The 26616-nt window shown below is 41.8% G+C and overlaps 1 protein-coding gene across 1 annotated transcript in view; it reads left to right on the forward strand.

Annotated features, from left to right (window-relative positions):
- Window positions 1–1494: 1494 nt before the first annotated feature.
- Window positions 1495–26616, forward strand: part of parp14rs1 (poly(ADP-ribose) polymerase family member 14-related sequence 1) — a 64715-nt gene continuing 39593 nt past the window's right edge. Inside the window, exons 1-6 of the mRNA XM_048599229.1 lie at window positions 1495–2211; window positions 10378–10514; window positions 11587–11626; window positions 19566–19823; window positions 22383–22619; window positions 24205–26475. Of these exons, the coding sequence (XP_048455186.1) occupies window positions 2019–2211; window positions 10378–10514; window positions 11587–11626; window positions 19566–19823; window positions 22383–22619; window positions 24205–26475 (3136 nt within the window). The 5' untranslated portion in view covers window positions 1495–2018. The remainder of the gene's footprint in view (window positions 2212–10377; window positions 10515–11586; window positions 11627–19565; window positions 19824–22382; window positions 22620–24204; window positions 26476–26616) is intronic.

A 26616-nucleotide genomic window follows, 5' to 3' on the forward strand; every position in this document is an offset into this window, starting at 1 on the left:
CAGGCCGGGGCCATGAACCTTCACCATCGGACTGGGAACCGTGAAACGAGTGCCATAGACTCCGAGGTAGAGCTCAAAGTGCCGCCGTCGCCAGTTTCTATCGAGCTGAAAGGTACTGAAACTCATTAAGTTTGAACATGTATAAAGTAATTTAAGCCAATAGATTCGCTCATGTTGGTTAAGCTAATAAATTTGCTGAGTACTGAAGTGCACACTGTCAGACCTTAAACAACCTGTTAGGTACTTTCAGCCTAACAACACAGACGCTAATTCAGAGATAGTAAGAACTGCCGATGCTGGAGTCAGAGATAACACAGTGTGGAGCTGGAGGAACACAGCACGCCAGGCTGCATCAGGCAAAATTTTCTTAAGAAGGGTCCTGGCCCGAAACGTCAACTTTCCTGTTCCTCTGATGCTGCCTGTCCTGCTGTTCTCCTCCAGCCCCACACTGTGCTATCACTGACGCCACTTGGTTGGGTTGAATTTACCAGGCTTTTTATGGTCAGCACATACATACCTGGGCATTTTTTTCGCATCATTCGGTAGATGCCCTTGTTGTAGCTCTATTGGATCAATTTGGCCATGGACGTGAAGTGTAACTCAGAAGGGTGAAATTAAAGAATGGCTCACTCTGTTCTAATTCATCTTATACACTTCAACATGCAACTCCAGACTAACTAATATGTTCATTTCAAATTACTCTTTTTTTAAAATTGTTTTTTCCCTCTGGGAATTCCCCTCGCCAGAACTGTGTTAGTTCCCATATCATTTTCAGTATCAATGCCTTCACCATTTCTTGAAATCTGTACCTAGAAGTATAGAAAAGGGTTAGGAGCTTTGGGTATGATTTTATACCATACATGTTTCTCATGGACACAGACAAAATGTTAACGAGAGTTAGTCTAAGAGGAACTCTAGCAACACCATTTATTTCTGCCTGCACGGCGTCATTCAAACTAATTTAACAGCGTAATTTGCAAAGTTCATAAGTTCAATGAATGCAGATTCAGAAAATAGTGCTGCAATGCCATGATATAATGACGGTGCAAATGTCTTATGACTTCTTTGAAACAGTACATTAGTGAATAGGATAGCAATATTCAGCAAGCACATGAACATGATTTGCAAGTCCTGTGCGATCTCCATAATGAAGGAATCCTTCACAACAAACACGGAGAATGCTGGAGAAACTCAGCAGGTGTGGCAGCATCTGTGGAGAGAGAATTGGTTAGCGCTTCGTCCACAATGGCTCTGTTCCAGTAACATGGAGACAATAATCTTTGCAAATACTGGAAGCCAGACTCTACAGGTGTGAGGCTGGAAAAATACAGCAGGTCAGACAGCATCGGAGGAGCTGGAAAGTCAACGTTTCAGCCCCACCCCTCCTGTCTCAATTTATTTCGGAGCTCCCTTCCCCCTACCCCATTTATGAAGAAGGGTCCCGACCCGAAACGTCAACTTTCCTGCTCCTCTGATGGTGCTTGGCCTTCTGTGCTCCTCCAGCTCCAAACTGTGCTATCTCTAACTCCAGCATCTGCAGTTCTTGCTATCTCTGATATCATTTTCGGCCGTTTTGGCCGGCCCACACACGGATGCAGCGAAGCATGAGGGTGAATTGTTATTATATAAACCAGTAGACATTATCTTTACACAATCCTTACATGGTTTTGTAACCTTGGGCAGACGGCTGAGGTCGTGCCAAATGGTGGATGTAAATTTGGAACCGTTGTAAAAATACTGCGCGATTAAGGATTGCGAGATCATTCCTCACGTCAACTAAAACCGTCAGAAGTGTTCGACTGGAAGCAATTGCAAATATAAAAGCTTACAGTTTCAAAATTACGGAATTTGCAAGCCATATGTAGCCAGATTATAAGGGAGACGCATTGTGGAACTTAATTTTAGAAATGTCATTCCAAAAGAATCTGTAAACAGCTTGGACTAAAGTTTCGTTTTGCGAGAAACGAAAGTGAAACGGTTCGAAAAAACATCGCAGAGTTCCCATTCGCCTGTGAGCGATGGCGGCGAGTGCTAACTATCCATACCCTGTCCTGGTTGAAGGGGACTGGGCTCCAGACATCGCTAAAGTTTTGAAAACTAAACTTCAGGTTTATTTCCAAAGTAGAAAAAAATCGAATGGCGGAGACTGCGTCGTGGAATTCGACGATCTCTCTGAAAAACAAGTAGTGGTTTGGTTCGCCTCTCAGCAAAGTACGTGAGTTTCTTTGATATTGAAAGTTTCCACTTTCAAACACAACTCGTCAAAATTCATAGTTACACAGGGTCAAATGCAGTGTTGGTGTTAGAAATTAACTCGGTGGCGACAGATAACTCTCAATTGGGGGTTTCAATCCTGGACATCTCGAATGTGGCCAGGACAAACAATGCGGTTAGTATTTGTTGGGAGACAAACAGCCGTGTTCAGCGACCTGAGATTTTAACACTGTTTGATAACAGTGGCAAAATAACTTGAGTGCTGGACGTCCGAAGCAAAAATAGAAAATACTTGGCAGCAGCAATGAAGAAAAGAGCACAGTTAATGGGTGGGATTTTGTTGGAGCTTTGCCTGCAAATTGTCACAGAACCAACAAAGACCCCGGCATGCTGATGCCGCTGGCCTGCCGAATTGGCCATGTTAAGGCTTTGATTGGCAAAAGGGCATGAAGATCGACACTGGGCTTTCCCAAAACAATTTAATTCTGGTGGAGATGAGAAAACAGCATTTGCGTAAGGACACGCCGCTACGCTTCCTAACAAAATGTAAAATGTACTCCGACATTTAATCTTGCCAGCCCCAGAAACAGAAGGTTCTTCCTAACTTTTGAGACCAATATGATTTTTTTTCTCCCCCCAGATGCTGATAGGCCTGCGTTGTATTTCCAACACTTCTGTTTAAAGTTCAGATTCCCAGTGCTCCATTTTGTTTCTTTTTGTGTGTATCAGAGGCTTTGGGAAAGATAAGCAAAAAAAACCTGATGTTGAGGTTCAGAGGTAGTAAGAACTGCAGATGCTGTAGTCAAAGATAACACACAGTGTGGAGCTGGAGGAACACAGCATCAGAGGAGCAGGAAAGTTGACGTTTTGGGTGGGGACCCGAGCGACATCTTGTGTTTTAAGCATCAATTGAGAGCCTCAAGAAATAATGCTGGTTTTCAAAATTGGTTAAAAGCATTTGTCTTGGAACTTTTCTGCAGTGACTCCAATGATTGCAAAATCTATTATAGCTCTCTGGAGCAAATAGTCTGGAGGTGGAAGGTGGATATTTAACATTTTACCAGATTTTTATTCTAACTATGCTGGACTCTCCCATTCAAGAGCCATTTGCAAGCAAAGCATCTGAATTCTTCAGAAAGTCATCAGCTTCTGGAATTAAATGAATAAATATTCTTAGTAAAATAGCTATCAAGCAGTTTACTGACATGAGCTCTGTAAGAGAGACCGGAGTTTGCACAATCAACCTGTGTCTACGTGGGTTTCCTCTGGGTGCTCCGGTTTCCTCCCACAGTCCAAAGATGTGCAGGCTAGGTGGATTTGCCATGCTAAATTTCCATAGTGAGCATGGGGAATGCAGTGTTACAGTGAGAGAGTGGAGGGCGGGGGTGGGGGGGAGGGTGCAGTGGGGGTGTGGAGAGTTGGGGTATAAGTCTGGGAAGGATGCTCTTTGGATGGTTGGTGTGAACTTCTTGGGCCAAATGGCTTGTTTCCATGCTGGAGGGATTCTAAGGATAGAAAAAAAGAATATGTGTAATTGCAAAGTATAAAACAAATCTCTAACATTTTTGAAAGACACATTGCACAGAAAAAATCTTTCAAATGGACTAAATTTGAAGTGAATGTCCAATAATTAGTTCCAATAGAGATGGAGTGCTTGTTGAAGTGAATATCATCATTAACTAGAAACTGCCCCTCAATCATAACTTTAGTAGTCTGCTTTTCACATCAATAAAGAGCAATAAAAAAAGATTATGATCAAGCAATGTAGAGGGATTAATATTAGCATAAACCTGCGCAATTGACTGCCCTGAGGTTGCATTTAGCCCCGAGGTGTCCATCCCACAGTTCCATCAGGGTAAGCATTCAAGGTGAACCAATGAACAGAGTGCCTGCTGAATTCTCATGTCCAGGTATCTTTGACGCCTGACCAATTTGCAACCCTAACCTTAACCCTTTTGCAGTGTTCAATGCCATTCACAACTCTTCAGATATTGAAGTATTCCATGTCCACATGTAGTAAGCTACACTACAGTTAGGTTTGGGCTGAGAAATGGCAATTAACAATCATGCCACTGAAGGGCAATGCAACGACCATCTGCAGCAGCAGAGACTCAAAGAATCTCACCTTGCCATTCAATGGCATTGCCAGTGCTCATTCTCCCACTATCAACGTCTTGGAGATTACCATTAACCAGAAGCTGAATTGGTCTGGCTGTGTAAATAATGGGGCTACAAGAAAAGACCAGACACTGGAATTCTGCAGTAAGATAAAATCTCCTGTCTCCCAAAGCCTGGCCACAATCTACAAGTCTCAAATCAGGAGTAGAATGGAATACTGTCCTCTATGCTGGATAGGTGCACTTTGATGGACATTCAAGAAGCTCTACAACATCTAGATCGTGCCACGATCAGCATCCTGACATCCACTTCGAACATTTCATGCACTCAACATTAGCACACAGAGGTAATAAAGTCTAGCCTCAACAAGATGTGCTGCAGCAACTCACCAACGGTCCTTTAACAGTACCTTCCAAATCCACAAACTCTTCCAATCAGGTGGACAAGGACTGTCGATACGTGGGAGTACCACAATTTTCAAGTTTCTCCCCCAAGCCACGATCTTGACCTGGAGTGATGTTACTAACTGTTGGTTGATCAAAATCTGGCCCAAGCAGAGAACAGACAGCTCAATAGTCTTGGGAATCCCACTGTGAGAGGAAGGGAAGAGACTATGAAGGAATCTCAAAATGGAGCCATCTCGGGGATGTTCATGAAATCCAAAACTGATGTGAAATAAGTTGGTAAGACACTAAGCAGCAGATGAGAAACTCCACCATAAGAATGACTTGCTCTGACAGTACGATCTTCACTACCTGCAGACCTGTCATTGAAGCATGGAGTTTCAAGGATCACCCACACAACTTGCCACAGTGAGGCCACTCTCATTAAAATGGTGATGAGTGAGGGACTTGTTGCTGTTGGAAAATTGCCATCAAGACCATCAGATCACCCTAACTTGGGCCTTAATTACGTTAAGTGCTGTCCACCTTCATGGTGAAGATTGCCAATCCAGTTCCCCTCCTACTTCTGTGAAACATTCCTGACGGTTGTTATACATCAAGAATTTGTTTCTTATAGGGAGAAACAGGAGAAATTATAATAGTGGATAAGGAATGGCACAGACGTTAAACAAGAATTTTATTTCTGCTTTTGTAGTAAAAGACACAAAAAAATCCTTCCTCAACTAATGGGCAGTAAGGATCTAGAGAAAATTAGAAAATTTAAAATATTATTATAAGTAAATAAACTGTAATGGAGAAGTAGTACAAGACTGAAAGTCTACAAATCACCTGGACCTTTAGGCTCATACCATTTGATTTTAAAGAAGGTGGCTGCAGAGATAATGAATGCGTTGATTTTTGACCTTGCAGCATTCCCTAGATTGGAAGTGTGCAACATTAACCTTGTTATTTAGGGTAGAGAATGAGATAAACAAGCATCTGCAGGTAAAGTGAGCTGACTGATGTCAGTGCATCAGCTTGTGTTTACGCAGTGAATCCCTAGTGATTCTTCTAACAACTATTTAAATCTTTTGTTGTAGAGAAAAGTAGTTGGGGATGTTCCTTTGCATTCCAGGATGATGTTGGAATAGCGAGTAGCTTCAGAAGATGACAGCATGATCCAATAGTACTTTTAGTGTCCAAGACAGGTGCGGAAGTAAATGGATACACCAGTTGTTTACCCTATTATTTCATGTCCCTTGGAATTCTGGGACACATCGCAATATAAGGGAAATGGCCAGGGTCCACAAATGTCATGGATTTATTGTGGAATGGGTAGGTGATGGCCTAGTGGTATTATCACTAGACTATTAATCCAGAAACCCAGCTAATATTCTGGGGACCTGGGTTTGAATCCCAACTCGGCAGATGGTGGAATTTGAATTCAATAATTTAAAAAAAAATGTCTGGAACTAAGAATCTACTGATCACGATGAAATCGATACCAATTGTCGGAAAAACCCATCTGGTTCACAAATGTCTTTCAGGGAAGGAAATCTGCCACCCTCCCCTGGTCTGGCCTACACGTGACTCCAGACCCACAGCAAAGTGGTTGACACTCAACTGGCTTTTAAATGGCCTAGCAAGCCACTTCGTTGTACCAATCACTGCAAAGACTCAAGGAAATGAAACTGGATAGATCACCTGGTATTGACCTAGGCACCAAAAAAAGACAACGGCAGTAACAGCCCTGTCTACCCTGCAAAGTCCTCCTCATTAGCATCTGGGGCTTAGTGCCAAAAGTGGGAGAGCTGTCTCACAGACAAGTTAAGCAACAGCTTGACATGGTCAAACTCACAGAATCGTACCTTACAGACAGTGTCCCAGACACCACCATCACTATCCCTGGATATGCCCTGTCCCACTGGCAGGACAGACCCAGCAGAGGTGGCAGCACGGTGATATACAGTCGGGAGGGAGTTGCTGTAGGAGCCCTCAACATTGACTCCGGACCCCATGAAATCTCATGGCTTCAGGTTAAATGTGGGCAAGGAAACCTTCTGCTGATTACCACATAGCATCCTCCCTCAGCTGATGAATCTGTACTGCTCAATGTTGAGCAACACTTGGAGGAAGCACTGAGGATGGCAAGTGTACAAAATGTACTCTGGGTGGGGGATTTCAATGTCCAACACCAGGAGTGGCTCAGCAGCAGTACTACTGATCGAGCTGGTTGCGTCCTAAAGGACATCGCAGCAGAAGATGAGGGAACCAACAAGAGGGAAAAATATACTTGACCTCATCCTTGCTAATCTGCCAGCTACAGTTGCATCTGTCCATCACAGTATCGGTAAGAGTGACCATTGCACGGTCCTTGTGGAGACAAAGTACCATCTTCACATTAAGAATAACTTCACTCATGTTGTGTGGCACTATCACTGTGCTAAATGGAACAGACTTCGCACAGATCTAGCAACTCAAGACTGGGCATCCATGAGGCGCTGTGGGCCATCAACAGCTGCAGAATTGTACTCCAGCACAATCTGTAACCTCATGGCCCGGCATATCCCCCACACAACCATTCCCATCAAACCAGGGGATCAGAGTGCAGGAGGGCATCCCAGGAGCAGCACCAGGCATACCTGAAGATGAGGTATCAACCTGGTGAAGCCACCAAACAGGACTACTTGCACACCAAACAGCGAAAGCAGCAAGTGATAGACAGAGCTAAGCGATCCCGTAACCAATGAATCAAATCTAAACTCTGCAGTCCTGCCACATCCAGTCATGAATAGTGGTGTACAATTAAACTACTCACTGGAGGAGGAGGCTCCACAAATATCCCCATCCTCAATGATGGAAGAGCCCAGCACATCAGTGCAAAAGACAAGCATTTACAGCAAACTTCAGCCAGAAGTGCCAGTATTACAGATACCAGTCTTCAGCCAATTCGATTCACTCCACATGATGTCAGGAAATGGATACAGCAAAGGCTACGGACCCTGATAACATTCCTGCAATAGTACTGAAGACTTGTACTCCAGAACCTGCCGCTCCCCAAGCCAAGCTGTTCCAGTACACTTACAATACTGATATCTACCCGGCAATTGTGGAAAATTGACCAAGTATGTCCTGTACACAAAAAGCAGGACAAATCCAACCCGGCCAATTACCGTCCCATCAGTCTACTCTTGATCACCAGTAAAGTGATGGAAGGTGTCATCAACAGTGCTATCAAGCAGCACCTGCTCAGAAATAACCTGCTCAATGATGCCCAGTTTGGGTTCCACCAGGGCCACTCAGCTCCTGACCTCATTACAGTCTTGGTTCAAACATGGACAAAAGAGCTGAATTCCAGAGGTGAAGTGAGAGTGACAGCCCTTGATATCAAGGCTGCATTCTACCAAGTGTGGCATCAAAGACCCCTAGCAAAACTAGAATCAATGGGTATCAGGGGCAAATTCTCCGTTAGTTGGAGTCATACCTGACACATAGAAAGATGGTTGTGGTTATTGGATGTCAATCATCTCAGCTCCAGGACGTCTCTGCAGGAGTTCCTCAGGGTAGTGTCCTTGGCCCAACCGTCATCAGCTGCTTCATCAATGACCTTCCCTCCAACATAAGATCAGAAGTGGGGATGTTTGCCGATGATTGCACAATGTTCAGCACCATTCATGACTCCTCACATACTAAAGCAGTCCATGTTCAAATGCAACAAGACCTGGACAATATCCACCCTTGGGCCAACAAGTGACAAGTGATATCTTCGCCACACAAATGCCAGGCTATGAGCATCACCAATAAGAGACACGGTCCCTTGACATTCGATGGAGTTACCATCACTGAGTCCCCCACTATCAACATCCTCTGTGTTATCATTGACCAGACACTCACCTGGACTCACCACATAAATGCAGTGGCTCCAAGAGCAGGCCAGAAGCAAGTAACTCCCCTCCTGACCCCTCAAAGCCTGTCCACCATCTGCAAGGCACAAGTCAGGAGTGTGATGGAATACTCCCCACTTGCCTGATGAGTGCAGCCCCAACAGCACTCAAGAAGTTTGACACCATCCAGAAAAAGTAGCCGGCTTTATTGGCACTACATCCACAAGCATCCACTCCCTCCACCACTGATGCTCAATAGCAGCAGTGTGTACTATCCACAAGACGCACTACAGAAATTCACCAAAGATCCTCAGACAGCACCTTCCAAACCCACGACCACTTCCATCTGGAAGGACAAGGGCAGCAGACATATGGGAACACCATCACCTCTAAGTTCCCCTCCAAATTACTCACCATCCTGATTTGGAAATATATCACCGCTCTTTCACAATTGCTGGATCAAAATCCTGGAATTCCCTCCCTAATAACATTATGTAGCAATCTAAAGCAGAAGGTCTGTAGTGGTTCAAGAAGGCAGCTCACCGCCACCTTCTCAAGGGCAACTAGGGATGGGCAAGAAATGCTGACGAGCCAGTGACAGCTGCATCCCACAAATGAATAAAACAAGGTACAAAGGTCAGAGGAGAAGGTGCAGTTGACTAAATTGATAGCTGCAGAAATGTGGCAAATGGCATCAAAGGTTAAACTTGGAATTTGGAAGTGCAGGTGTAAGTGAATTGGGGAATAGTTTATCCCATGCCAAGTATAGAAGTTAGCAGGACTGAGAAACTCATGTTTCTCCCAGTGACAACTAATTTCTCCACCAGTAATTCTCCATGTTTAAGCTTAATACCCATAGTTACCTGGTTTCTCCCTCTTTGTTTGATTAGGGGTATTACATTTACAAACCCGACACCGTGATAAATATTTTTTCAGTGAAGTGGTTTCCTGCGTATGTGGAAGCATTTAGGCTTGGGATACCAACTTTTCTGAAAGATTTGCTGATATTTAAAACCTGCTGTGTGGTAAATCAATCTGCGTTCTATTGTATTGTCACTGCACACTGAAAGACCAGTAAAATAAAGCAGCACGGTGGCTCAGTGGTTAGCACTGCTGCCTCACAGCACCAGAGATCTGGGTTTGATTATAGCCTGAGGTGACTGTGTGGAGTTTGCATGTTCTCCTCATGTGGGTATCCTCCCACAGTCCAGAGATGTGCAGGCTAGGTGGATTGGCTATGTTAAATTGTCTGTACTGTGTAAGGATGTGCAGGCTAGGTGGATCAGCCAAAGGAAATGCAGGGTTACACAAATAGGATGGGGGGGTGGGTGTGGTTGGGATGCTGTTCAGAGGGTTGGTATGGACTGAATGGGCCAAATGGCCTGTTTCCACACTGTAAGGATTCTATGATGATGAAAGCAAAGAACTGCAGATGCTGAAACTATGAAACAAAAGTAGAAATCACTGGAGAAAATCAGCAGATCTGGCGGCATCTCCTTCTGATAAAGGATTGCTGGACCCAAAACCAAAACCGTGTTTTCTCTGCACGGATGCTGTTAGAACTGCTGAGTTTCTCCAACAATTTCTGTTTTTTCTTACTGCAAGACCAGTGTTTGACAAAAGCAGAATTTGCTGGAAAAGCTCAGGAGGTCTGGCAGCATCTGTGAAGAAAGATCAGAGTTAATATTTTGGGTCCAGTGACCCTTCCTCAGAACATTGTGTTTGACAATTCTGATTTAATACAATGTTACAACTGCTCTTCCTAATGTTTCCTGTAGCAAGATGCCAAGTGTTGGAGAAAGAAACACATGAAGTCGATATGCAAAAGAGAGGGAAAATTCACTTAACTGTCAAACCTCTACCTCAAGCAGATGGGGACTGGGTCACAACACCACAACTGACTCCAGGACAGTCTGTAAGTTAATGTGTTCAGTTATCCCTGTGTTTAAAGTGTGTTCTGTTTTCAATAATAATAATAACAATAATCTGTTTTCAACCTAACAGGATTTGTAAATAACAGGGCTTACTGAATCACACTGGTCCAATTTTGTTTAAGGACAGCTTTGGCATATGAAACACAAATTGCTTGGTAGTTGAACATATTCAGTCAGTATTTTAAACAAACACCACTTTGCTTTCCTCTCACTCCCTTCTGCTTGTTGCCTCTCCCAACCTTCCCATTCCCTCCTGTTCACTGCCTCTCATGACCTTTTCATTTTCTCCTGTTTGCTGCCTCTTCTGACCTTCCTACTTCCTACTTCTGTCCCCCCTCCCACTTACCATCCTGCTCATTGCTGCCTACTACTTGCTGTCCTTCTTCTGAACGCTTACTTGGTCTCACTCGCTGTCTTGCTGATTGGTTCTCTTTTGCACCCCCTTGCTCCTTTCCACTTGCTGCTTTGCTTGCCACCTCCCTCTGCAGCCATCATTGTGAGGGTGAGCTAAAGAGAATGGTAGCGAGAGGAAGGAGTGAGGGATCAGGAGAAGTGTGGTGAGTAGAAGAGAAAAGTAAGCAATGAAATATGAAGGAGTGAGAGGATCAGGCAAGGAGTATCAAGCACAAGTGAGGGAGCGAGAGGGAGTGAGCGAAGGGCAGCGAGTGAAAGGGAACCAAGGGATTGAGAGAAGAGGCGAAGGTGTGACGGAGTTGGGAGTGGGAAACTGTGAGCAGAAAGCCAAGCAGCAAACAAGTGATAAGATGTGGCAAATTAGAAGCAACAAACACGAGGTAGTAGTAAAATAGTAAAAGAAGATTTTTTGGACCATCTAGGTACAAGGCAGACCAATAGGTTTTAATAAAAACGTTATATGTCTGGAAGTTTATCCAGCCTTGTTACGTGTTTCTTGTGGCAATGTGATTTTTGTTTTACATGTTTTTGTTTAGCAGTCAGTTTTATGAAATGTGCAATTATATGCAATTATAAATATAATTTCAATATTTTTAAGCATAATTTTAATTTAAAAAAGATAAACTTGACATTTTACAGGACCAGGATACTGTAAGAAAACTACGCAAGACAGAAAAAGGTACATCCAATTTCTTCTAAAATGTTAAAATGTTGATTCACTTGAGTGATATTCACAGGAACCTATTCCTTCCATTGACACATTGTGGCAGGCGTTATCAATAGGACATGCGAAAATATCTTTCTACAAAAAGGTGTATGTGGACTGTATGTTTTATTGTATGTGGATCAAATATGTGTAATTGTATGACTAAGAAAGTAGAAGAAATACTGAAGAGTAAATCAATTTAAGATATTTTTGATTCGGTGATAATAAATCTATCTTATTGGTGATTTAGTTATGGGAGTTGAAGATTAGAATCCTAGGAAAAATCAGAATGAGAAGACAATGCTTCCATGATTTCTTTAAATCCTTCTTCTGTATTTGATTGCAATTTTAGTGAATACTGAATTTGTACTGCAGTTTTCACGGACAGCTAGTTCAGCCAGGATCTTAGTGATGGGTTAGGTTCAAGGGGCTAAATAACGTATTCCTTTTCATATAGTTTTTCCAAGTTTCACTCACATCTTAGAAAAATTCACATATTTTTGAGGGTCTTTATCCCAAAGTGTGTAGAAGACTCTGAAAGTTTGTGGAGGGATATAGGTAGTTTAAGTGAGTGGGCAACGGTCTGGCAGATGGAGTACAATGTTGATAAATGTGAAGTCATCCATTTTGGAAGGAATAACAGTAAAAAGGACTATTATTTGAATGGTAAAATATTGCAGCATGATGCTGTGCAGAGGGACCTGTGTGTCCTTGTGCATGAATCGCAAAAGGTTAGTTTGCAGCTACAACAGGTAATTAAGAATGCAAATGGAATTTTGTCCTTCATTGCTGGAGGGATTGAGTTTAAAAGCAGGGAGGTTATGTTGCAGCTGTATTGGGTGCTGGTGAGGCCACACCTGGATTACTGCTACAGTTTTGGTCTCCTTTCTTGAGAAAGGATGTATTAACACTGGAGAGGGTGCCGAGGAGATTCACTAGATTGATTCCAGAATTGAGAGGGTTGGCTTATGAGGAGAGACTGAGTAGACGAGGATTATATTCATTGGAATTTAGAAGAATGAGGGGGGATCTTATAGAAAATGTAAAATTATGAAGGGAATAGATAAGATAGAAGCAGGGAGAAAAAAACAAAAGCAGAAGTTGCTGGAAAAGCAACTATGAAGAAAAATCAGAGTTAACGTTTCGGGTAGGGTGACCCTTCCTCAGAACTGACGGTAGCTAGGAAAATGTCGATTTATATGCAGAAGATAGAGAGGGGGAGGGGTTAAAGGGCAAACGATAGTTGGGGATAGAGTCCAAAGGGAGAGGAGAGCAGTTGGGTAGACAAAGGAGTGGATAACCATCTGGCTAGGAGAGTGAATGGCTGTTTGTGGCGACTGTTAGTGACTAACAATAGGTAGTGTGTATTGGCACACTATGTGATAACAAGGCCTGATGTGTGGAGTAGGGGGCTAGGACATGGGTCACTGGACCTGAAATGCTGACTCTGATTTTTCTATACAGATACTGCCAGACCTGCTGAGCTTTTCCAGCAACTTCTGTTTTTATTCCTGATTTACAGCTTCTGCAGTTCTTTTGGTTTTTATATAGAAGCAGGGAGGTTCTTTCTACAGGCAGGTGAAACAAGAACAAGAGGGCATAGCCTCAAAATTAGGGGGAGCAGATCTAGGACTGAATTATTGAGGAACTTCTTCACACAATGGGTTGTGAATCTGTGGAATTCCCTGCCCAGTGAAGTAGTTGAGGGTTCCTCAATGAATGTTTTTAAAGCTAAGGTAAATTTTTTGAACAGCAAAGGAATTAAGGATTATCGTGAGAGGGTCATAAGTGGAACTGAGGCCACAAGATCAGCCATGATCTTATTGAATGGAGGAGCAGGCTCGAAGGGCCAGATGGCCTACTCCTGCTCCTGGTTCTTAAGTTGTTATGTTTTTATTGGCATGAAGAATGCTATACTTTTATGTAGGAATGTGGAAATGCATAGGATCTGAAAGGACCATTATCACACTTTTGAGTGTTCCCACAGTTCAAAGCTGTTTTCTACTTATTCCCTTGAAATAGTCAGTTGCACTGTCAATGCACCTTATGTTCTATAATACAAACGACATACCTAACTATATTTGGACATCTTGATATCAAGCACTTCTGAATTTGTTCAAGTTTAGAACCCTTCAATAATTTTTTCCAAAATCTGTCAACAGTAATGTGGTGACAGAATAAAAAGATTTTAATTAAAAATTGAGTACTAGCTGTTTATTGATTGTGGCTATGATAATTGAGTGCAAGAAAAGTAATTATTTCTGAGTCAGTTGGAGTCAATACAGATAAGTGTGAGGTGGTGTATTTGAATGAGACAAAGAAGGAAAGGAAATACATGATGGAGGGTAAGACCCTCGGAAGCACCAAAGATCAGAAACACCCTGGTCTGGATGTCCACCTTCTCTTAAGGCAGCAGGACAGGTAGACAAAATGGTTAAGAAGGCACATGGGATATTTGACTTTATTATCCAAGGCATAAAATTCAAGACCAGGAAAGTTATCCTAGAACTGTATAAAACGTTAGTTACCTGAACTAAAGTATTGTGTGCAGTTCTGGAATTCACATTATAGCAGGGATGTGATTGAATTGGAGAGGTTGCAGAGGAGATTTACCAGGATGTTGCCTGGGCTGGAAGGTTTGAGATATGAAAAATGATTGCCAGACTGGGATTGTTTTCCTTGGAGCAGAGAAGACTGAGGGGCTACGAGATTGAGACATATAAAATTATGGGGGGCATAGACAGGGTAGACAGAAAGAAATATTTCCCCTTGGTGCAGGGCTTAATGACCAAGGGGCACAGATTTTAAGGTAACAGACAGGAAGTTTAGAGGGAATGCGAGGAAAAATATTTTCACCTTAAGGATGGAGGAATCTAGAACTCACTGCCTGTTAAGGGTGGTAGAGATGATATCCTCATTACATTTAGGTAGTGTTTAGATGTACCCTTGTGATGCCGAGATGTACAAATACTATCGACTAGGTATAGAAAATGGGATTAGAATAGCCTTCCTGCTCCTCTGATGCTGCTTGTTCATCCAGCTCTACAACTTGTTATCTCAGATTCTCCAGCATCTGCAGTTCCTACTATCTCGGGATTAGAATAGTTGGTTGTTTTTTCCCAGCACAGACTTGATGGGTTGCAGGGCCTTTTTCTGTGCTGTAGACCTCTATGACTGTATGTAGTGACATTGGTATAATTTGTTAGCAGGTAACTGAGCTGACATATGGCACCCACTCCATTCTAATATCAGTAGTAATTGCCTGTCAGAGTGGGAAGAAATTAAGTCCTGGAACGTTGTATACATTTGCATGGAGGTACTTCACCCAGCAACGCACTCATCTTGTTTCTGTCTCTCACACACATGCACAATCCCTGAGTTTGCTGTTCCCAATGTTAGTACAGTTCACAGTTTCCTCATCATACCGCAAGTAAAAGTGCACAGAAGAGCTGTCGATTTTCAGACCATCTAACTTGTACTCAAGGGGTGTAATTCTAAGTGATTACTTTTACAAATCTACAATCAGTCTTATTGTTAATATCATTACCACCTGTACCTTCTTTCCTTCCTACACCAACTACACCTTCTGGTTTGCCACCAGTGGTCACGCAGCCACCTTTCCAAATAGAGTCACATGTAAAGCAAAATGCCAAGAAGGACATGTTTTTTTCTAACTTTTTGAACCCACCTTTTCATTTTTTTTTGGAGTTTACTTTTATCTCAGAATATTGGCTACTGGAAAATAATGCTTTTAAAGAGGATCAGAAGCCGGCACATGGGACCAAAACTTGGCAGGTAGAGTTTAACGTGGAAGACTGTGAGGTTATCCATTTTGTTTGGAGGAACAGAAAGACAATTTATTTTATCTAAATGAGAAAAACTTCAGCGTGCTTCAGTGCAGAGGGATCTGGGTCTCCTCATGTATGAATCACGGAAAACTAGTATGTTGGTACAATGGGTAATAGGAAGGTAAATGGAATTTTGGCATCTATTGCAAATGGAATAGAGTATAATAGCAGGGAAGTGTTGTTGCAACTCTGCAAGGCACAAGTGAAACCACATCTGGAGGATTGAGTACAATTTTGGTCCCCTTACTTGAAGAGGGATGTGGTTGTATTGGCAGTTTAGAGAGGGTTCATTAGATTTGATACCAGTGATGAGGGGTTTGTCTTGTGAAGAGAGATTAAATTGTTTAGTCCGATACTTTCTAGAGTTTAGAAGAATGAATGGAGATCTAATTGAGGTATATTAGATGTTAAAGGGGTTTGACGGAATGGACATAGAGGGGATGTTTCATGCATTTGTTCACATCCGATAATGATTCAAAGAGCAAAGACCTTACGTTTTAGACAGAAAGTGTAAAATTCACACTGCCTGGTATTTTGTGCTTCATTCTTTGTGACATGAAAGTGATAGGTTTGTGACTGCTCACAGGGAAGACCGCTGATTATGGCTAACCATGAAGGAAAGGAGCTAATTAGCAGCTTATTTCCAAACAAGCAAAAGTGAGGGAAAGTTGGGGGCTGAATTTGGACCGATCACTGCAAGCATATTACTACCAAGCACACTATACAATAATCTTCTTTCTCTTAACCAGCACAAGCAAAGAAAATGAGATACGAAAATTACGTTTTGATATGGAGCTAAAACAATTGAAAATATATATAGTAGCAAAACTAAGACCTTCAAACCTGAAGAAGTCATAGGACAGCTTAGTCCAAAGTTTACAAGAATTGTTTATCTGCTTTACAAATCTGTTGAATTTCTCGAGTTCTGTTAAAAATGTATTGAATAACTTGGGAATAATATTGCCTGTAAATGGCAATGTTCAAATGAAACCTGTTGTTAACAAACAGCATGATTTTTTTCAGAATGAGGGAGCAACTATTTTGACTTAGTAAGTGTCAGAACAAATTATTTTCAATTATTTTCACTGTTGCGAGATAAAAAACCTGGAATGCTGTTGTAAGTGTACCTGTATCAGATGGACTGCGGCAACTCGAGAAAACAACTCTCACTACCTTCTGAGTGGATGAGGAACAAAGCCGCACTACATTAAATTTTCTTTCAAAAATGTAGAAAATGCTAGAAATCGGGTCAGGTCTGTCAGCATCTGACAGAGAAAGCTCTATTGACATATAAGGGACAATCTTGGGCATCCAAAGATAAAGTTTTGAGAATTATTTCATATTTTGTTTCCCCAACTAGGTAAGCTAACAATAGTGGTTCTCAGATCTTTATGTTTGAAAGATCCCATTTTAAACGAAGTAGTAATTACTGACCCCCCTGTTATTTATAATATGATAAAATTATTTTCTGAATAAAATGTTGACCAGTGCCTTGTTAAGGAAGTTGAGTGAAATTTGAACAGGGCTGTCTGATTCAGTGAACACTGGTGTGATTGATGACGTAACACCTGTATATTTCCTTGAACTGAAAGGTAACCTTACAGGTTTAGCAACATGCTTTTTGAATACTTCACTGGAAGGCACGCCTCTCCTCGTATTCAGTGACATTGTTTATGCTGAGACTCTTTGGCATGTAACCACCACCACACCTACCGACTAAATGCACAGGCAATGCACACAAAGGATTGTTTGTCCCTCCCTCTCTGTTATTCCCAGCCCACCTTTGCTGAAATATTATTGGCATGCTGTCATCAGACTTGCCTGTAACTGGGCCACCCAACAGTGCATAGACGTCCACGGTTCCCAATTATTGTTCCTTGGCAGCATGGTGGCTCAGTGGTTAGCAGTGCTGCCTCACAGCACTAGGGACCCGGGTTCAATTCCATCCTCAGGTGACTGTCTGTGTGGAGTTTGCACATTCTCCCTGTGTCTGTGTGGGTTTCCTCCAAGTGCTCTGGTTTTCTCCCACAGTCCAAAGATGTGCAGGCTAGGTGGATTGGCTATGCTAAATTGCCCATAGTGTTCAGGGATGTGTAGATTAGGTAGGTTATAGGGGGATGGGTCTGGGTGGGATGCTCTGAGGGTTGGTGTGGACTTGCTGGGCCAAAGGGCCTGTTTCCACACTATAGGGATTCTATCTATCTATCTAACTAACAAAAAAGTGACAAAACAGTATACCTCTATGTTGAACGTAGGTTGAGCCACCTAGGGTTTTTTTCATTGGAGCAAAGAAGAATGAGAGGTGACTTGATAGAGGTGTACAAGATGATGAGAGGCATAGAATAGAGTGGATAGTCAGAGACTTTTTCCCAAGGTGGAAATGACTATTACAAGGGGACATAATTTTAATGTGATTGGAAGAAGGTATAGGGGAGATGTAAGAAGTAGGTTCTTTACACACAGAGTGGTGGGCGCGTGGAAGGCGCTGCCGCCAGTGGTAGTGGAGTCACATACTTTAGAGACTTTAAAGCGACTCTTGGATCGGCACATGGAGGATGGTAAAATGTAGGGTATGCAGGGTAGTTTGATCTTAGTAGGATGATAGGTCGGCACAACATCATGGGCCAAAAGGCCCTTACTGTGCTGTACTGTTCTATGTTCTATGGTTGGAGTAATATCTATCAATGGAAGAGGGTTTTGATTATTGGGGGTCAATCATCTCAGCCCCAGGACATCTCTGTGTAGGATTCTACAGGGATAGGGGTTAGGTCCAATCATCCTCAGCTGTTTTATCATTGACCTTCTCTCCACCGTAAGGTCAGAGGTGGTGCATTTTTGATAATTGCATAACATTTGTGTACCAATGCAGTAAGACCTGGAAAACATTCAGGCTTAGGCTGATAAATGGCAAGTAACATTTGCATCACACAAGTGCCAGGCAATGACTATCTCCAACAAGAGAGAATCTGACCATTGCCCCTTGACATTCGGTAGCATTATCGTCACTGAATCCCACACTTTTAACATCCTACGCCTTACCATTGACCTGAAACTGAAACAGCCTGACTATATAAATGCTATAGCATCAAGAGCAGGTCAGAGACTAGGAATTCTGCGGCATGTAACCACTGCCTGATTCCCCAAAGGCTGTCCGCTATCTACAAGGCAAGTCAAGGGCGTGATGTAATGCTCCCCACTTGTCTGGCAGCTGCAACAGTATTCAAGATGATTAGCACTGTCCAGGTCAAGCAGTCCTCCTCGGGGCACATTTTCTAATTCCACAACCTCTCCCACTTAGGAATATAGGGGCAACTAACACATGGGAATACTAGCACCTTTAATTTTGGATCCTAGCCTGACTTGGAGCTATATTACTGGTCCATCACCGTCAAACTGTCAAAATCCTGGACCTCCCTCCTAATGGCACTGTGGGTGCATCTGTACCCGAAGCACTCAACAGTTCAAGAAGGCAACTCATTACCATCCTCTCAAGAGCATTTAGTGATTGGCAGTAAATGCTGGCATAGATATTGATGCCCCCATCTTGTGAATGAATATGGGTATTGTGACACAAGAGGTATTATCGCTGCACTTTAATCCAGAGACCCAGATAACTTTCTGGGGGCCTGGGTTCAAATCCCACCATGGCAGATGGTGAAATTTGAATTCAATACATACCTCGAATTAAGAATCTAATAATGACTGTGAATCCATTGTTGATTGTCAGGAAAAATAACCCATCTGGTTCACTAATGTCCTTTAGGGAAGGAAACTGCTATCCTTACCTGGCCTGGCCTACATGTGACTCCAGACCCACAGCAATGTGGTTGACTTTTAACTACCCTCTGGGCAATTAGGGATGGGCAATAAATGCTGCCTAGCCAGTGATGCCCTCATCCTGTGAATGAATAAAGAAACCTATGTATTTTTGGCATTTTTTGGCAGTTTGCATCTTTAAATTGTCAAGAAACTAACAAAATGATGGTAAAATGAAGGTAAAGGAGTAAAAGACTTAATACTGTTAATGATTGTTATGCTTTCTTATTGTAATTCTTCTTGTTAAGGTCCTCAGGCAGTGTTGAACCAAGAAGCCCATTCAGCGGAGAATGATCAATTAATGAGGAGACTTCATGAAGATAAGCGTGAAGATCCTGCACAATCCTCAGCTGTAGTGTTACAAAATCTTCCCAAAAACACCACATGTGAAATGCTAAATCTGCTAATTGAAAATTTTACTGGATTAACTGAAGAAACTGGTCATTTCAGTCTGGAAATATTGAATGAAACGAATATGGCAGTTGTGATTTTCAAAACTAACATTGGTAAGAATTAATATTCAACAATTTTTTGTTCAAGGTGATGTGTTAGAGAGCTAGAAGATCCAAGAGCAACAAAACTAGAATAGATAAATTTTGATTCGAAGAGATAGCAATACAATTATTACAAAATGATAGGAAGTCCTCAGTTAGAGTCATGTTTGCATGCCTGATCATCACAACTTTTAAACAAAACAACTTCAAGTGAAACATAAAGAAATCAATGTTAAAACTGAAAACCAAAGAAGTATGTATGCTGGAATCAGAAACAAAATTAGAAATTGCTGGAAAAACTCAGCAGGTCTGGCAGCATCTGTGGAAAGAAATCAGAGTTAAAGTTTCGAGTCCAGTGGAGAAGGTGCTCTGAAGAAGAGTCACTGGACTCGAAACATTAACTCTGCTTTCTCTCCACAGGTGCTGCCAGACTTGCTGAATATTTGCACCAATTTCTGATGTTAATATTAAAATTGGAGCTAGGTTCCATATAGCCTTCCACAGCAGAGAAAAAAAAATCCGTTATATTGGTAACCTTTAAGTTGCAAAACAGAACTTTAAATGTCTAAAAGTCTACATTGATAATTAAATAGCTGTTAAGATACGACAAATTGAAAAATGTGAAAGAAAATCTGTAACATTCCATTGTAATTTCAGAACCTCTGTAGTGGAAACTCTGGAACCTGGGCATTGCTGCCTGGGGTCAGTGCTAAAGGACTTTTGCCCACTGGCACTAAGCCACGTGCTGGGGCCATTGCATACACCTGCCTGAATTTTTGAGGGAACAAGGCGTCCCGTTTTGATAGTTGCTCCTGCTTCCCTGGTCCCTTTGGATCACTGCTTGATGAGGCTGCTCCTCCTAGCTGGCAACAGGGCACTGGTCTTCCTCCTCTTGATTGACTGACAGGGGTTTTGTCATGTTGGGTTGAGCAGATTTTACTCCCCTGTCTCCATCCAGGCTGCAGGGTTTCTGTGGCAGGTCATGGCTGGTGCGGCCATTTGGGGGAATCTAGATGGAGTTTGGTGGCTCCCCTGCATTATTTCACGATTCAATGAGCTGCTGCCTGCTGCAGGAGTGCTGCGGTTCTGGCTCCTGCCTGGGAAGCGGAGCTGGTGAGCTCATTTGTGGCTGGCACTGTAACTGGCCAAGGATGGGGGTGGGCAGCACATTGTCAGGGAGGATCTGCTATGTCGTATCTGAGCTAATCCCAAAGGCGTTGGCGTCTTCTCAGTGGGTTGGGGGTGCTGTCAGATGACAGTGCAGCAAAGGAAGAGTCTGCAAGTCAAACACTGGACACCAGCAACAGTCTCAAGTCTTAAAATAGGAGAGATCCTGCCAAAATGGCACAAATTGGGTAAGGTACTACAGTAAACAATGTTAAAACCAATCTGATGTTCAACAACAGTTCAGGCCCTAATCACTTAACAACATTAAAGCAAAACAATGCTAAATCGGCAAAGTTAAATGTGGAGTCGCTGTACAAATAAACACCTCATCCCTTAAAGGGGAAGTTTGTTTTCGCTTGACCAACTACTAGAAGTTGCCAGGGGAAGAGTGACCAGGCTGTAAGAAAAGTCACGCTGACACAAGAACAAGGAGAGCTTGTTTCAAGGATCTCACATTTCCCACTGGAAGATTTGGTGGAGGAGGTAGACATGAGAAGCAATGTCATGTCACAATTCATGTCACAATGGGGCAAAAAAGTTGTTATGAGTGGGACCAGGTAACACATTTGGTCAATATAACAATCTTGCCTCAAATACCTGGGGGCAGAATCAAAAGAAGTTCAGTACCTTCACACAGGTAATCAAGATTAGCATTACATCTTCAAATATCACGTCTGTGGAATGGAACTACTAGCCTTACATACTGTTCAGTATGCCATCCACCCTGTCACTCACCAATGAACAATCTCCATCAATCATGACCCAGACCTCACAATCATATAATTCACCTCACCCCCACACACTAAGTATTGCTACAATCCTCACAACATGGTATTTTGACAATATTGCACTTTATCAAGAAAGATCTTGCTTCATTTCAGTGAAAGTTGAGGTAGGACAGTGGCTAGATTCCAAATATTCCTTTGATCTTCAATCATTGATCCGGTGTGACAATGTCAATATTGCAGGGATGGGGCACAAGTAGAATGGAATAATTACATTATGGCAGAAATATTTTGATTAAAGAATCAAATGTGTAATATTGAACATGTTCATAACCAATAAAAGCAAATTTTAGTGCCAAGTAGACAAAGTGTAAGAGATGTGAAGAAATATCTCAAAAGGTAGAACTAGTGGAAAATGGAGACAATCGTGCAGAACTAGAGTAGCAGAAAATGCTATACTTTCTGCGACTAATGGCTTCCATTTGATTAATTCACAAAAATTGGCATTTGTTTATAAAAATACCCATTATCCTGTCTTTTCCTAAATTGCTTTCCTAATAATCAAAAGTGTTATGAGTATTAAGCTATCCTTTCAATTTGTAGCTTTTATTTATTAAGAATCTTCAGATATCTTTCCAGAAACATCATTGTGATATTTTTAATTTTACCTTACTTTTAGACATCAATGACTTCATTGAAAAGTGCTCCAGAAAAGTATTGAGTAACAACCAAAATATTATGGCACGGCAGCTGGAGATGACAACAAGTGTGAGAGTGGAGAACCTACCTTCCAATATCAGTAACCAATTCTTAAAACTGTACTTTGAAAGTTCGAAAAATGGATGTGGAGAAGTGACTGACATTGAAATGATGTCTGAGGACGATGTAGCAATTGTTTCTTTTGGAGATTCTAATGGTAATATTTGTGTACTGGAAAATGTAGACCATTTAAAGTAAAGGGGCTGATTTAATGGCCACAGGAAAGAGCCCGTCCCCTTGCTCTTCAGGTGATATTAACCCCTCTTTCCCGGGCACCCTGAATGACCAAAGCCTTGGTTGACGTTTGGGTTTGCAGTTCATAACTTACAAAGGATGTAGTAACACAAGTTGGCCATTAAGCCTATCAAGTCTGTACTGGTATTCAGTGAGATCATCACTGATCTGATAATACTCAGCACCACTTTTCTGCCTTTACCCGTAACCCCTAATTCCCTTACTAATTAAAATGCTATCTGTCTTAAACTTGAACATGCTTAATGACCGAGCCCCTGCAGCCCTCTGCAGCAAAGAATTCCACATTCATTAGCCACAAAGAGACTAAGTTCCTCCTCATCTCTGTCTTAAATGGACGACCATTTATTCTGAGATTATGCTGTTTAGTCTTCGATTCTCCCACATGGGGAAACAACCTTTCCACATCTACCCTGCCAAGTTCTCTAAGAATCTTGCATGTTTTAATAAGGTCACTTCTCATTCTTCTAAACTCTAGTGAGTACGTGATCAATCTCCTCAACCTTTCCTCATTAAACAGTCTCTCCATACCCAGGATCAACTTAGTGTACCTTCTTTGGACTGCCTCCAAAGCCAGTATATGTTTCCTTAGATGAGGGTCCCAAACTGTTCGCAGGACCTTGCAGTGTAGATGTTCTGCTTTCGATTAATGACTGATACAGTGACTGGCAGCACTTTGTACCAGTGATGCCATTGGAAACAACACCAATCTTCCAAACACCCACCTTTTACCCATTCACAAGTGATAATAGAGAATTTGAATTATTTTTCTTTATTCATTTATTCATGAGATGTGTGTGTTGCTGGCTGGTCCAGCACTCATTGCCCTCCCTAGTTGCCTTTGAGAAGTTGATGGTAAGCTGCCTTCTTGAACCACCACAGTCCATTTGATGTAGGTACACCCACATTGCCAGTATTAAGGGAGTTTCAGGATTTTGACCCAGCCACCTTGAAGGAGCAACATATTTCCAAGTCAGGATGGTGAGTGGCTTGGAGGGGTACTTGCGGGTGATGGTGTTTCCATGTATCTATTGCACTTGTCCATCTACATGGAAGTGGTCATGTGTTTTGAAAGTGCTGTCTAATGAACTTTGGTGAATTACTGCTGTGCATCTTACAGATGCATCTTACAGATGCTCACTGCTGCTATGGAGTCGGGGAGCAAGTGAATTTTGTGGATGCAGTGCTCATCGAGCAGGCACTTTGGTCTGTAACAAAAACAGACGTTGCTGGAAAAGCTCAGCAGGTCAGAACAGAGGAAGAGTCACTGGACCCGAAATGTTACCTCTGATCTTTTCTTCACTGATGCTGCCAGACCTGCTGAGCTTTTCTAGCAACTTCTGTTTTTGTCCCTGATTTACAGCATCCACAGTACTTTCGGTTTTTATTTAGCTTTGTTCTGGATGTTGTCAGGCTTATTGAGTTTAATTCTGCCCATTGTTCCAAGAAAATGTTTTGGGAACTTAACATTCTGTTTGTTTTATTTATAGTTCTGGATACCATCTTGGCTAAAACACATGTTATTGAAAAAACTCCAATCTATGTCTATCCCTACTACAAGAGTTTGGGTTCAGCTTTATATGGCAACAAAAGACCAGTTGTGAAAATGCCTGATCCCTTCACCTTCAAGTTGGATCCCTACATCTTCCAATTTCTTCAAAAGGATAGAAGGCGAATTGCGGAAATCAAAGACAAAATGTCAGTGCATCATTGTAACATTGCATTGTTAGACACAGACTTGTCAAACTCTATCAAGATATCTCCAACATTTTCAGGACAAGAAACTTCATTAAAAAAACTTGTAAAGAATTGGAAACAGTTGGCTTCAGATAATTTAACTGGTATCCTGTCAAAATACAAAACCATTAATAATAGCGTGAGGCGACGTACCTGGGAAAAAATTCAGGGAGATTTTAAGCAGCATTTGAACCAAAATATTGTTGTTGTACCAGCTATTTCAAATGAACAAGTAATAGTTGCTGGAGATTCTGACAGCGTAGATATTTTTCAACAAGAATTCAAATCACTCGTGGATAGAGTCACTGAAGAATTGGAAAGGGAGAAACAAAGTGTGACCGAGAAAGTGAATTGTGATCCTGCTAAATGTAATCTTTTATTAAGCACTGATCTTGAAAAGTGTGTTTCCACAATGTTTCCCAACCTTACCATGGAATACAATACATCTGCAGGTGATATTACATTATATGGTTTACCTAAAGATGTTTTTGCTGCCAAAAGTAAAATATTGGAAGAACTTGTTCAAATAAAAACAAAAAAACTTGATATGAACCCCCATCTTATTGATTTCCTACAACGACTAGATTCTAATGAAGTTTCCTGCTGCTTGTTCATATCAAATGGAATCAACGCTATGTATGACATTCAAGATAACTGTGTCTTACTCATAGGAATTAAGGATTCCTTTTTATGTGCAGCAGAGGAACAGATCAAAAAACGTCTGAATTTCAAACGTATTAAGGTGGAAGATTCAAGAGTCATTGGAATGCCTGAGTGGGCACAACTGAAACAAAAATTGGTCACCAAGCTAAATTCTCCCATGATACAAGTTGAAATCAAAGTGATGACAATGGACGAGCATTTGGAGATCATTATCTCTGGCTATTCTAGTGCTGTCATGGATGTTTTTGAAATGCTTTCAGATTTTGTTACGAAAAACACAATCATTCAAAAACAAGTTCCCTTGAAATCTGCTGGAGTCCTGCAGTTTTTGATGGATGTTAGGAAACTTGATCTTTTCCACACAGCACCAAAGGACCTGAAAATACGAGTTAATGTTGAGGAAAATGGTTCAAGTGTGTTACTATCTGGTCCCCAAGTATATGTCCTTCAAATGGAGAATTACCTTTTAAGTGAAGCTACCACAGTAATTAGTTCTTTCTTTGAAATTGCCAAACCGGGAACAAAGAAGATTTTCAAAGAAAAAGAAGATATGTATGTTTCTACACTAATGCATAAATTTGATTGCATTCTAAAGATGATTGAATCTGGTAACTTTGGGGACAGTGCTAAATTGGGCCGAAGTCACTATAAAGTGCAGTTACCTCGTGGACCCTTGGTAACTGTTTATAGAGGAGACCTCTGCAAGAGTGAAGTTGATGTGGTTGTCAATGCAGCAAATGAAGATCTGCAGCACATTGGAGGCCTTGCAGCAGCTCTACTAAAAGCAGCTGGCTCAACATTGCAAACTCAGTGCAATTGGATTGTTAAGGAACAAGGATCCCTTGCACCTGGAGATGCAGTTATTACAAGTGCTGGTAAACTACCATGTTCCAGAGTAATTCATGCAGTTGGTCCAAGATGGGTGGGAGCTGATGCAGACACATCTAAGAAATGCTTAAGGAAGGCCATAATCCAAAGTTTGTGTCTTGCAGAAGCCCACAATTTGAAGACAATAGCAATTCCTGCTATTAGTTCAGGAATATTTGGATTTCCATTGAATTTATGTGCAGAAGTAATTGTCAGATCAATAAGAGAGCACTGTGTCGATTCACAGGGTGGCAGTGCACTAAAAGCAATCCATTTAGTAAATCATGATGAACAAACAGTTCGTGCCATTTCAGTTGCAGTTCAGAAAATTCTGGGTGAATTCGCACTTACTGGACCTACTCCCACACAGCCAAAAAGGCTTAACAGTGGCAGCAAGATAAACATCAGAAGCATGAACTGTGTGCATGAAGCCCAGACAAAGGAAGGTCTAAATGTTTTTGTTCTCAAAGGCGGAATTCAAGATGTAGCTGTAAGTCTTCAATTTAATTCATTTTGTTGAGATTGCTACGAAACATAGAACATGGAACAGTACAGCACAGGAACAGGCCCTTCATCCCACACAATGCTATCCTAAACTAATCTTATTTGCTTGTCCATATCCGCCTATTCTCTCA

The sequence above is a fragment of the Rhincodon typus genome, chromosome 7 (assembly GCF_021869965.1).
Source record: "Rhincodon typus isolate 14 chromosome 7, sRhiTyp1.1, whole genome shotgun sequence".
NCBI lineage: Eukaryota > Metazoa > Chordata > Chondrichthyes > Orectolobiformes > Rhincodontidae > Rhincodon > Rhincodon typus.